General features: G+C 37.7%; 1 protein-coding gene across 1 annotated transcript in view; it reads right to left on the bottom strand.

The window, feature by feature from the left end:
* Positions 1 to 973: 973 nt before the first annotated feature.
* Positions 974 to 13,622, bottom strand: part of PUS10 (pseudouridine synthase 10) — a 30,211-nt gene continuing 17,562 nt past the window's right edge. Inside the window, exons 8-17 of the mRNA XM_031595171.2 lie at positions 12,768 to 12,832; positions 11,633 to 11,718; positions 9,833 to 9,958; positions 5,907 to 5,963; positions 4,906 to 4,982; positions 4,730 to 4,785; positions 4,490 to 4,607; positions 3,184 to 3,326; positions 2,424 to 2,523; positions 974 to 1,359 (exon numbers count right to left, since the gene is read on the bottom strand). Of these exons, the coding sequence (XP_031451031.1) occupies positions 1,321 to 1,359; positions 2,424 to 2,523; positions 3,184 to 3,326; positions 4,490 to 4,607; positions 4,730 to 4,785; positions 4,906 to 4,982; positions 5,907 to 5,963; positions 9,833 to 9,958; positions 11,633 to 11,718; positions 12,768 to 12,832 (867 nt within the window). The 3' untranslated portion in view covers positions 974 to 1,320. The remainder of the gene's footprint in view (positions 1,360 to 2,423; positions 2,524 to 3,183; positions 3,327 to 4,489; positions 4,608 to 4,729; positions 4,786 to 4,905; positions 4,983 to 5,906; positions 5,964 to 9,832; positions 9,959 to 11,632; positions 11,719 to 12,767; positions 12,833 to 13,622) is intronic.

The following is a 13,622-nucleotide window of genomic DNA, read 5'->3' as shown; positions in this document are numbered from 1 at the left end:
TCTTTTCTGAATAGTTTCTGAAGCTTTTCATCATTCACAACAGTTCCCTTCTGGGCACAGATTTATGTATGAGACAACTACTCCCAGAATCAGTTCTCATAACAGCCCTATGACTGAAAGTGAGAGAATCTTGCTGTCTGAATCATGGTTCTTATGATTTTTGCATTTAAAACATGGGAGCTTCTGAACAACTACTGTGCTTTCTTATGTCACTGTGGACTATAAAAACAAATGAGGAAAGTTTTGACAGCCCATGACAAAGTATATAAAATTCAGGCTAATTTTTCAAGATGAGTTTTTAAATGGGCCTTCTGAGCCTTCAACTGAAGTTACCACCTAGCTGTTCTACCACGAGGTCCTGGCAGCACTGACTTCACGGTAACATCTCCATAATCTTTCACTGCCCCCACTGTTTTCCCTGAAAAATAATTACCCTTTATTTCTGAAATGTTCATTAATGAAGAGCCCTTAAACTCCAAACCGTAATTTCCTGAGATTCTTAGTATCCCTATTTTTCTCCAGCATTCCACCATGCACTGTTGCCAGGAATCCTCAGCCTTACGGTGACTCAGGGAAATCCTCTGCATGAAGAGGCCTGCAATTCAGCCAAAGAGCTCCTGAGGAGGCAAACACCTCAAACAGAGTTTCTACAAAACATCACTGGTGTTTTTAATTGAGAGAAACTTGGTTTTAAGTGCAAAGTTCTCATCTGGAAACTCTTCTTGCTTTGAAAAGTACTGTGGGAAGCACATCTGCCCATCTCTGAAACCAATGCTGATCAAAAAGCAGCTGGCACAGAGCAGAACACCACCTCCTTCCAGGCACTGTCCTATGGGCTTGGTTAACAGTCCTGCATGAATAGTGCTCAGAAAGTGTTAGAGCTGCACTTCAGGTGATTCAGTGCTGTCCGCACCCAGACAAGAAAGCTGCACCATTAAATATAAAAGCAATAATAATAATAAAAAAATCTAGCTTTATCGTTTAATTTTTAATTAAACATTTCAAACGGTACTGCATTAAGCATATTTTTTGTACCTACTTAGCACACCATTTGTTTTTCTTCACAGATTTTTAAAAGAAGATTTGTTATCAATACATTAGCTTGCCAAAATGGTTGTATGCACAGAAGAAAATTTTTTAAAAGCCAGATATTAAATGAACACAACCTGAGTGAATTGATTCAAAGGAACAGAATCCTTTGGCAGATCAACATGATCCAAATATTCAACAAAAATACTTTGCAACCAGTTGTAATACTGTACAGGCTTCAGTAAACTGCTGCTGACGAGGAGCTGTTGTGTGACATCCCAACTTGTGAAGCTAATTCTCCAGGGCTGGAGGCCAGTCAATGTCAACAGACTGGAAGAGCAGGAAAAGAAGGTAAAAATCAGCAGATTTGGCAAGTCTCTTTCTATTCATAGAATACCATCTCTGTGCTTGTCAGCTACAGGTTAATATACTGGAAAGCAACAGTAAATAGACATGATGTGACAAGAAGGAGAAAGTGGCAGAAAACAGCCACTTTCTTCTAGTGGCCTCAGAAGTGTCTGGAGAGCATTTTTTGGGAGCAAGGTTTTCTTTACAAAGCAGAATTGCAACTACTTGTACTACAACTGCCCAGCATCTGTTGCTGTCGGGCACCATTTGCCAAGTGTGCAAAGCTGCTATTTCAAAGTGTGAGCCATGTGAGAGCAGTGCTTATCAGCCCTAGCCAAGTTAGACACTCCTGTTTTCAGAGCTAACTGAAGTGTCCTCCGCAAGCTCTCTTTCTGTATTATCCTACCAAAGATACACAAAAATCTGCAAGTCTGTTCTGCAAGAAGTAACATTTAGACAGTTTTCTAGAAATATATTAAAACAAGCATGTTGATAACTGGCTACCCAAAGTGAAAACTTATGTTTTAAATAGACCTTGCCAAGCCACTAGGTTCAATGTTAAATTCAAATCACAACATACATTCTTTTAATCAAAATAAATGTTGTAGTTACGGGTTATTATCTACCCAATCTGACTCTAGTAAGTGAACACTTATACTTAGTTTGAACGAGTGGTAAAAAGAGGAAGTCAAGTCTTTCCTATTTTTCATCCAACTTCTTTTTCAAAAGAAATGATGTAAACATAATACGAAAAGAAAAGGTTCTGTTCCAATGGATAGTAATAATAAGTGTCATGAATTCAAGGTACATCCTCTCATCCTTCCCCTGAACTATCTCAGCAGAGGAAATCCCACATGACAAAAGCACGTGGCAGCATGGTACAAACCATCATCTTTGCACAAATGTCAAATTTTCTATTAACTGTGGTAAGAAATGTTGATTTAGTTAGATTAAATTCACTTTTTAGTGATTTTTTAGTGAAAGAGCCTCACAAATGTAATTACATTACTAATTTCCAGGAAAGTGGAAAATAATGAACAACTCACTTCTACATCCAACTCCAGAATGTCCGTGGTTCTGTTCAGCAGGGAACCAATATTTGGCTTTGTTCTTCCAAAGTCTCCATGCACAAATTCTTTAACATAGCTAAAAACAGCAGTTAAGGAAAGGTCTATTTCACCACAAAGAACTAAAAAAAGAAAAAAAAAAAAAAAAAAAAGGGAAAAAAAAAAAGGAGAGGGGAGAAGAGGGGAGGGGAGAATGGTGGAAAAGTCAAAGCAAAAATAGTGTCTTTTTCTACTCCTAAGCCAATTTACAGCGGACATCCTGCTAAGCCCATACCCATCTTAAAAGACTACTAATTCTTGGCTTTTGACTCCACTGCCAAAAGTTGTATTATCAGTCCCTATTTTACATCTTATTCCAAAGTGAGTGGCAACTATGGCTAAGGTTCTGAGTATAAACAATCCACAATATGCATTACAGGGCATTAAATACTGTGGAAAAGTTATTTTCTAAGGTAAAAAATTTTCAGTTGAATTAAAGGGGCTTAAGTGTACCTTCAACCAATACATTTATATAGATATCATATACTTTAGAACTATCAGAGTGGTCATAAAACAAAACAAAACAAAAAAACCACACAAGTGGATGTGAAATTCTGACATAAAAACAAATATCAGCAACACGAGACTGCTGAAGAGCAGATTTAGAAACACTGCAAAGATAAAAGCAGGAAACTTCCCCCTGTTTAAAGTATCCTAATCAACCATCAATAAATGTGTTGAGTAACAGCACTGAAGATACGTTCCTGCTTGTGTTTTCAGATGCAGGCGAAAGTGATGCTCATCTATGTACTCAGACTTCATGGTGTGAATGATTCGACATCTTAAAGCCAGAGGCCTTCTGTGAAGAACCCGGAGAGGTGTCTTCTGGTCAAGTTTTAATTCCTATTGCAAGAGGTAAGAAAATAACTGAGGAAGGAAGCATGCAACATCCTGCACACATGGAGCATTAGCCAATCACATCTCTTCTTATTCTGTGTTAAGGGAGTTGAGAAATCTCCTCATGGAACGACTGATTTTTTTTATTATTATTATTTTTTGTTTACCAAAGGAAAAAGAACAGCCATCTCAAAAGCTTTATGAGAAGGTCTCATATGAAGACAATGTAATGGAATCACAAATACAGAATAACCTTGAAATCTCAATGGTCATTTGCTGGAATAACTCCAGGATTGAAAATCACACTGAGAGCCTCAGGCTATCTAAATTAAAATAAAAATCCCCCACACAAAATGCATTGTCTAAAGCACAGCTTTAGAAACAACAGTGAGGGCAAAAAGAAAAACTGTAATAAGATCTCATAATAGACTTTTTAAAAGCTCATTCCCTATTCTCATCCCCTTCCCCAAATAAGATGCAGCAGTTTGAAAAGTAACCTTTCAGGAAGGGGATAGGCAGGCTTAAAAAAAACAATGAACCACCACCACCACCAGAAACAGCTCACAATAGCTGCTATCCTGAACTGCAGTGTTTTTAGTTGACAGTTGAGAATCATTTCACGGCCAAAGCCTATAGGCAACAGTGCAATGCTACAAAGACTGACAACATTCCTTCAACAGCACTGCCTCTCTGACCTACATTTGGAGGAATTTCTTATTGGCAAAGCACACCTGTTATACTGAGCACTTGCTTAAGCCTTTTTGCACTACTTTCCATACACCTTACAAACTCCTGACTGCTGCAGCTGCAAAAGAAGAGCTCTAGAACATGCAGAAAAAGACCATCACCATTCCTTTTACTTCATACATAATTTGACAGAAAGAAAGGAGTGCTAGAATTCCCCTCTTCCATTATTTTTTACTAACTGGTCTTCTGAAAGGCCAACATGATACGGTAATTTGTCTTGGTTAACAAACAACTATAGTGCTGACATGGCAATGACGAAATGAGTGAGAAGGGGGAAGTGAAAAGAGGTACAAAAGTCTCTAGAATCTTGATCAAAAACAAGCAGCAGAGAAAGAAATACATCCATGAGTGCATTTATATAAACTCTCCTCTAAAATACCAGGAAAGGCACTATATAAATTATCAAGAAGAGCTACACAAACCTTGATATTATCTAGAAATGCAATATGTTCTTTCTGTATTGTTTTGTCTGTCCATATTAAGGCACTATAGGTCTTTGTTTTTTCCTCTTCACCTTCCTTCATACGACCAATTGCCTCTCTAAACAAAAGAAATGAATTACATAGCACACAAATAACCTTATAATGATATGAGCAAGAATGCTTTGCAGAACTCCCGAAGCATCACACTAAAATCCCTTGCCAGTGATGATAAATACTGACCTGGTGACAAGTTGTAAATCTCGGACCCGTATTTTGTCTGAAGAGTAATTAATTGTCTGTGACATTAAAAAAAAAAAAAAGAAAAAGAAAAAAAAAAAAAAGAATCAGTTAGGAAAACTGCTCAGTTAGAGAAGAAATACATACTTTATGAATTCCACAAGGTGCAAATTATTTACCTGCTGAAGTCTCTTCATTTCCTCAGCAGTAAAATGTATTCTATGAGGGTTCACAAGCTCAATTGCAAAAGGCCTTCCTGGAAACATGCACAATGATAAAATATAAAAACATACTGTTCTAAATTAATGTTTGAATTTATGCATAAGGTCAGAAGGTGTGAAAATTGTCTGCTGTTATGCAAAGAGAGATAAGAACTTGTGGGTTTAGGGATGTAGCATCAGATGGAAGGAAAGAAACTAGGGGACTTTTTTGGCTATTAAACCACAGTATCAGCAATAAGTGCAAATTACAACTTCCCAGAAGGCATCTTGTAGAAGTCTGTGCTAATTAAAAAATAAAATAAGAAAAAAAGTTAATTAGCTTATTTTCTGTCACCTATAGCAATGCCCAGGTGCAAGATGATGTTAAATCCCACTCCCTCAGCTAAACATCTGTTGCAAGAGCTGTACTTTCTATGCTCAGGGCCAGGGATGATCCCCAGGATAAGCAGTGCCAAGAACTGCACTACAAATCAGTCAGCAACTGGAACACATCATTGTTAGTTTTCACTTTTTCTTCTCTCCTCCTCTGGATTGTAGATTCAGCATATTTTCCAATACCTTTAGAAAAGCAGCCAAGTTCAAAAAAAACGAGTCTTCCCCAGTCCCCAGTGACAGTGAAGCAAAGTACAGGGACTCAACAGAAAACAAGACAGGAATCTGTCTGACACAAAAGATATAAAGATAGGAAGCAAATAAAATACTTCTAACCAGTTGTGCTTTTCCATGCACCTGTGTAGCCAAGGACACTGAAAAAGGTCTACTTTTTCAGTTCTTTTTGTGAAACGGTTCAGTCTTTAGGAATAAATACATAAATATCACTAAAATGTTTCCAAGATAAAATTTCAAAGTATGTCTAGTCACACACTTAAGCATTTAGCCTTCAGCAAGGTCTATTAAGAAAGCTTCAGTTAACCTTTTTGTTTGTTTATGTGCTTTATCGAGGATGTTTCAAGCCTTACCATTGCCTAGTGTTCTTACATCCACATCTTCTCTTCCAGAGGAAGAAAAATTAAAGCCTATAACAGAATTGAACAAGGAAGTTTATTTTACATTTTAATACCCTCCACAGCTTTGAAAAGGTGAGATATTCTAAGCTACTTTAAAATACACTAGAAATAGTTACATTAATAAAACGAAGCCTGCACAGTATTTGAACAAATCAGGGTATAGTTACTGTTTATTTCTTCAGGTTCACAAATTTCTTGAAGAACACTAATTCTTTGGCCTGAATGTGACAAATCTGAATATGCCCAACAAAGTAGTACCATCCTAAAGGAATTCCACTTACTAATTAATTTTGTTCATAACCCAGATACTTCAACTCTATGAATAAAATCAAACTAAGCTGTCTTCATCAAAAACACAACTTTTAATCCTAAATACACCCACAGATGTCAGAGAAATTTCTGCTAGTCATATGCACCTGGACAGAAGAAAATTCAAGTCCAATATGAAAGATAACCGCTGTGTATTTCTTTCCTGTTATTCAATCTATGAATTGCTGCATATTTAGTTTCCTTTGTCATATCCCTTCCACCTTTAAGCTTTGCCTGAAGGAGTGCAGGGGAACACTAAACACTGAACTAGAAAGTAACTTTGCAGCTCTGCTCCAAAGGATCTTTGAAAAACTTTCACTTTTTCCCCCCCATACTGAACATACAAGAGCACAAAAAGATTTCCTATTTTTTGTTATCCCTCACTTCTCCAGTCATGCTATGGCAACAAAACAACAGTGAGAAAATTTTCCTATGTTCCCGGTTTTACGCTCCCAACACTACCAGAATTTTCTGAGTTGGGACTTTCCTTGTACAAAACATGTTCCAGACCCTTAATTATCCTCACAGTCCTTTGATGGTCTCACTTCATTATGTCCAGGTCTTTCTTGTTCTGGGGAGCTCTGAACCAGGCACATTTCAACACTGCTAAGAAAAAGAGGAAGATCACCTCCCTTGACCTGCTGGCAGTTTTCCTCCTATATCATGGGTGTCCAATCTTTTGGCTTGCTTGGGTTGCATTTAGTGAACTGAAATTGTCTTGGGCCATATATATGCAGGTTGCTCCAAAAGTAATGCCTCTTATTTAGTTCCATGGAAACAACAACAGATAAAAGAGCACAATAACACTATTCAGTATAGAAAATTCTCAACTGCCCAACACTGCTTTTCAACAGTCACCACCATTAGCTATACATTTTTGCCAGTAATGAACAAAAGCCTGCATGCTGCTCTTATCGAAAACTGCAGGAGCAGAGGAACTACTGCTGAAACACAGCACCCACTGCCTCACTATGCTAACATCCACAGTTTGGTCTCCATAAACATTAAGCAAGAATTTCTGGACATCAATGGGTGCCATTTTTTCTGCATGGAGGAATTCAAAGACACACCTTTGCTTCATACACACTTCCATTTTGTCATTATGTTCCTCTGCTGCCATCTGTCACATCGTGACATAGTGTTATTAGAGGAAAGATTCAACCTCTATTGCCATATCATCATTTGCCTCTGATGTTATAAGCCAACATAATAAAAAAGGAGGCATTACTTTTGGAGCAGCCACTGCAAAATACTCAATATCATTAATATATGGGTAATAGAACATCTTAATTTTAAAAATTTGTCTTAAAGCATTAAAAAAAAAAGAAGAAAAAAACATAAAACTAGTGGGATAAGTGACCTCATTTTTGTCAAACTAACATGCCAGTCTGGTTCGATGGCAGTGGTTGACATTCTTAGTTAGGCCTCAAGTTGTTCATCAGAGATTTTTGATCAAAATTTACTCTTCCTGTACTTCATCCTTGACAACAATTGTTCAAAATGTGTGCACTGCCAAAAAGCGATGACATGAATAAGGTGTGATTGTGAAGCAAAAGACATTTTTCTCTGCTAAGCCCAGTAAAGAGACATGATCAGATTTTTGAGTTGAATATCTGACTGCAACTTTCCATTTGAAAATTTGCAGGTCATGTAATGGATCAACTGAATATGGTCTCACAAACGTAAATTTTTTTGTGGCAGTCTTGAAACCTCAACCTATGGAATGCAGTCAACAGCGGCAAGGGATGGGATGCCATCCAGAGAGACTTAGACAGGCTTGAGCAGTGGGCCCTAGTGAACCTCAACAAAACGAAGGGCAAGGTCTGTAGCACCTGGGTCAAGGCAAACCTCACTGTTAATAGAAGCTGGGAGATGAAAGGATTAAGCACAGCCCTGTCAAAAAGGACTTGGGAGTACTTGTGGATGAGAAGCTGGACATGAGCCAGCAGTGTGCTCTCGAAGCCAACCGTACCCTGGGCTGCATCCAAAGCAGCACGGCCAGCAGGGCAAGAGAGCAGATCCTGCCCTTCAGCTCTGTGTTGTGAAAACTCGCCTGGAGTACTGGACCAGATGTGGAGTCCTCAGTATAGGAGAGATGTGGACCTATTGGAGCGCATCCAGAGGAGGGCCATCCAAATGATGGAGCACCTCCACTATAAGGACAGGCTAAGAGAGCTGGGGCTTTCAGCCTGGAGAAGAGAAGGCTGTGAGGTGACATCAGAGCAGCCTTTCATTATCTAAATGGAGACTATAAGAAGGAAGGGCACAGATTCTTTATTGGGGTCTGTTGTGATGGGATAAGGGGAAATGCTTTCAAATTTAAAGATGAGAGATTTCAGTTAGATAGAAGGAATAAGTCTTTTACAGTGAAGGTGGTGAGACACTGACTCAGGTTGCCCAGAGATGCGGTGGAAGCCCCCTCCCTGGAGACATTCAGGTCAGGCTGGATGGAACTCTGACCAACCTGATCTAGCTGTGGATGTCCTTGTTCACTGCAAGGGAATTGGACAAGATGACCTTTAAAGGTCCCTTCCAACTCTAAGGATTCTATTATTTTATTTTCAAACTTCTTCATCAAAACAGAAAGCATGACTGTGTTTTCTTCACTGTTCAGAGCCCTGTGTTTAGCCAACGCATCACAACGCATACAGCTATTTGCCATCACTTGAGTTAGCACTGCATAGCAGTGCCCTCCTGGTGCCTTGCTTTCAGTCAACACACGGTTAATACTGCACTGACGGTTTGGCTGTTGCTGAGCAATGGGTGGGCTGGTCTGGGGGGAAGAGCCATTGCCTTTACAGTGTGGTGTGGTGGGCTGCACTGTGAGCCATGTTGGGCTGCATGTGGCCTGCAGTCTGCGGGTTGGACATGCCTGTCCTGTATGGTTACAATGCTTCTCAACATTATTTACATATATTTCTCGTATTCACCTGTCATAATCAGTCCTTATATAGTACTTGGCCTGAAGAAAAAGTCTGAGGATTTTTCTAATATTCAAGCTAACATACCAACTGAAGCAAGGAAGAAAAGGAAGGGAAAGTAGTTCTAAACCAATATGTACTGTAGCTTTTCCTTCAGATTTCTATGTCTATAATTTCAAGAGTAGTATACAACAAATGATTATTTCATCTGGATAATCAGATAAGCATTTAGAACTCTACAACCTGCAGAAAATAAAATTAATCAAGGTAAGAAACATGAAATGGCTGAAAACTAAGCAAGTATTATGGAATGCCAATGGCAAAAACCATCAGCATTAGGAAGCATTAAATGAATTACCAACTCTTGTGGAGCATGGCTATGCAAAAATACTACTGCATAAAACCATAATGTTTGCATCATCAGCTCAGCTGAGGAGATATTTTACAATGATAAAAAGTACTGTATAAACCAAAGTCATATGACTTCTCACAGAGCACAATTGCGTAGAGGCTTTGACTTACATGGGTAAAAGAGGAAAAAAGAAACAAAGCGTTTTCTATTACACTGCTGTATTAACTGAATAGCTATTAAAAATATTTTAATAATAATGAAAAATACGTACAGCAAAAGATCTCCTGGATACTTACTGTCTGCCTTGAATTCTGCCATTAGATGCTCTGAAATCAGTTCTTCCACTGAAGATTCCAGCTTCCGCTCTCCATCAATAATCCAGGGAGTTTGAGGTAAATTCCTTGAATATTTATTGTACCTTCCTGTAAAAAGCAAGTACGTTACCTATAATTGTTCTGAAGCAAAGGAGGAAAGCTTCAGTCTTCCATATCATAACTCATTTAACTTTCATAGGAGCCTCGTGAAAATAAACATATTATTATTATATATGTGTTATATATATATATATATACCAAATTCTTGCTCCTGGACTTACAAGAGTTTCAGTATCGAAGATAGCCAGCTTAAAGGTAGACTTGGAGAGTCTACTGCTGCAGTCAAACCTTCAGGTAAAACCACAGAAACAAAACCGTATGAAGCCTGACACAACTTGGAATGAAAAAGAAGAGGTCCATGTACTCAGTCTGAGTAAACTAAATTCAGAAATTATTTGTGGAATCAGAGCATGGCATCAAGCCAGTCTCCCCTACACCAAGTTACTGCTATATTTATGCCTGTCCAGTAACGTACATCTCCTAAGTAAAGAAGTTCTCACAAATCCTTGTATCAAGTAGTTCAGGTTTCAATCCCAAGTTCTGCCACTGCACGAATGTTTAACAAAAGAAACCCAAAGCAAAATGCTTTGGCTTATCACAAGAAAAAACATGCTAGCACAATCTCTCAAGAATAAACTATTACATATTTTAGAAACTCTGAAAAGTTGCTTTGTAACAAGATTGCCATCCTCTGATCCATTTGTCAAAGTCTCATATTGTGTCATGCTATCATGCAATCTCCCATGACCCAAGGACTACCTCAATCAAGAACCAGTCTGACACAGGTGACCAAGAGCTTTCTTACTGATAGGTTTTATAACAAGTGAAAATGTTCACAAAATAGGGAACTTACTCATAAAGAACAATGAGTAAGTTACACTACCTAGTAACCTTGCATTTATTAAATTTAAAAAGGCTTTCAAAGTAGCTGTGCATATTGTACCTGTATCTCTGTCACCTTTTTTTTTTTTTTTTTTTACTTTCAGTACCATATTTTCCTATATCTAACCACATTTTCTTCCTGCATTTTGATCTGCAAAAAAAAAAAAAAAACATAAAAAGATGGGGAAATTGACTAATATTGTTTCACTGGGGCAGATAATGAAAGTACTATGAATAACCATTGAGAAGTCAGCTTCATACTGCTTAATTCTCTTTCCATAAAATAGAAATAAGAAAATAATACCTTTTTTTTTTCTTTCAACTCCCCGTTCTGTAATTTTAGCTTTTGATTTGAACAAGAGGGAGCTAAAAGCAAAACTAGTGTTTCTCAGTTTGACAACTTCTCTTGAATACCTAAATACAGATATATATATATATCTTTTTATTATTAAACAACAAAAAATGAGTTCCATGGAGAAAAGATCAGTAAGCACCAGCGATAAGGTCAAGTGGGCAGTAAAAACTAAAACTGTGATAAAAAATTAAGATCCTGATCTGAATTAAATTTCTGTAATGGCAGATGAACTGCACTGTATTGAAGAAATTCTTCTGGATTTAATTCCTCATAAACTAAAGACAACATACAGTTGTACGAGAATATTCATCTCAATCTATAAACTGTGAACCACGGAAACAAAATTAAATCACCATGCAACAAAGTAACCTGAAATAAAGTGGCGTGTTTGGAAAATGCTAAAAAGCACTGCATATCTCCAGTTTGTGAAAATGTAGGTTTATGGTTAAGAGAATACAGCAGCAGAAATAAACAGATCACTTTACCAGCCACAAAAACTGCACCATTATTGCACTGAATTTCCAGAGCAACACAGAGGTTCTTTGGTGAACTTGGGGGACATGGAAAATGCCTGTACAAGAAAAGATGAGAAAAAACTAGGAATATCAAGACGTAACAAATTATCACCATAGCAACAATGACATGAAAGACAATGGCTTCAGTTAGAAAAAAACACTCACAATATAAATATAAAATATTTACGTTAATAGCTAGAACACAAAGAAATGAATAAACACTAAGAAAATCAATAAAAGCGTATTGCAAAATATACTTCTGTCTGTCATCCATCATTATCAGTGTGTGACACTTCAAAGTGTGCTAATAAGAGATACCATGTTATAGATATAGAAATAATGAAACTAAACACTGCGTGAAAACCTGCTTCACTATCCATTACTAAATATTTGCTGGGAATCCAGAATAAGAGCTGCAAAAGATTTAGTGCAATTAAACATAGTGCACTAGGGAGAAGAAATCTATCTATATCTTCCCCCTGACAGTGATCTTTTTTTCTACCACTTTAGAGTGCTTGGTGTTTTCTTAAAACTCAACTCCTAATATTTGGAAATACGGGAAAAAAGAAATCATTCAAGTAAAGAGGAGTTTGCCTTACAAATTCTAAGGTTCAAAATTCGTATGAAAGGTCCATGATTGCTAAATCTCTCCTGTGGTTTTGAGGATGTACATGAAGATTTTTTAATGTATGTGACTGGCAATGCTACAATAAATTGTTTACACTTCTAACCATTCTAAACCCTGTGCGAGCCCAGAGACCTGCAGTGACATACTGCTGGAACTGTAGAGCAGAACTGCAGTTCTCTTACCTGCAGTTTCTCCTCTGCAGTGCTCCTGGCAAAATAAACCAATGAAGCACTTTTCCTAATAGGAAAAAGATCATCATTTGCATCATGTCCAATTTTCCATTCTAACATTACTCTTTAAATAAAAAAAACAGAATTATATCTTAGTATCAGAAGCCTAAAATGCAACACATTTTAACTAATAAACTAGCAGAATTAAAACTCTTTTTTTTTTTTAGATACCTTTCTACTACTGACCTGCCCATCCTAATTCTTTACAAAAAACCAATATTAATAACTAGTTTCAGTGTATACTTACTTGAGAAAATCTTCTTCTTTTATCTTCTCTAGGGCTTTTATAACTGCCATTCTAGTGAAAACAGACTGAACAGTGAAATAAAAAAAGAAGTCAAGAAGAGAAGATAGGACTCGCCTAAAAAAGAAAGAAAATCTTAAAACATATACCCAACACACTTCTCACAATATAGTGTTTTCTCTTATGTTCTGTGTTTTCTTATACCTACTATCAGTTCAGCAGGATATGATTTTAACTCCTCCTTTGGCTTGTTCTTATATCTTCTCTGAATCTTATCATTTCAACTTTTGCCCATTGTCTCTCATCTTTCTAAATGCAGTGCAGTGAAAAGCATAGTTTCCTCAACATCTCTGTAGGTACTAGGGGTGCTTCTGTCAAGCCCTCTCAAATGCCTTCTTCAGGCTGAACAAGACCAAGTTCCTCAGCCTCTCCTCACAGGGCATGCATTGCAACTCTGACTACCTTTCTAGGTCCTCTACTGGATTCCCAATTTAATGATATCTTTTTTCCACTGAGGGCCTAAGTCTGGATGTGATCTCCATACACATATAATACTGTCCCTCAGTCTACATGCTACATTTCCATTAGTAAAGTCCAGGATGCTGCTGGCTCCACTGCTGCTAGAGATCAGTGCTCTTTCTCAGCTTGCTGTCTGCTGCCACATCTCCCAGGGCATCTTTAAAAAAACTGCTTCCCAACCTGCCAGTCCTCAGACCATGTTACTGCTGGACATTATTCCTTCCCAGGTGTCTGACCACTATCCACTTGTTGCAGCCAAATTTCATACGGTTCCAATCCACCCATTCCTTCAGCCTTCCTAGATCACTCTGAATGGCAGCTCTGCCTTCAAGTGTACCT

The sequence above is a fragment of the Phasianus colchicus genome, chromosome 2 (genome assembly GCF_987193195.1).
Source record: "Phasianus colchicus chromosome 2, bPhaCol1.hap1.1, whole genome shotgun sequence".
NCBI lineage: Eukaryota > Metazoa > Chordata > Aves > Galliformes > Phasianidae > Phasianus > Phasianus colchicus.
This window is presented reverse-complemented; position numbering and strand designations above follow the sequence as displayed.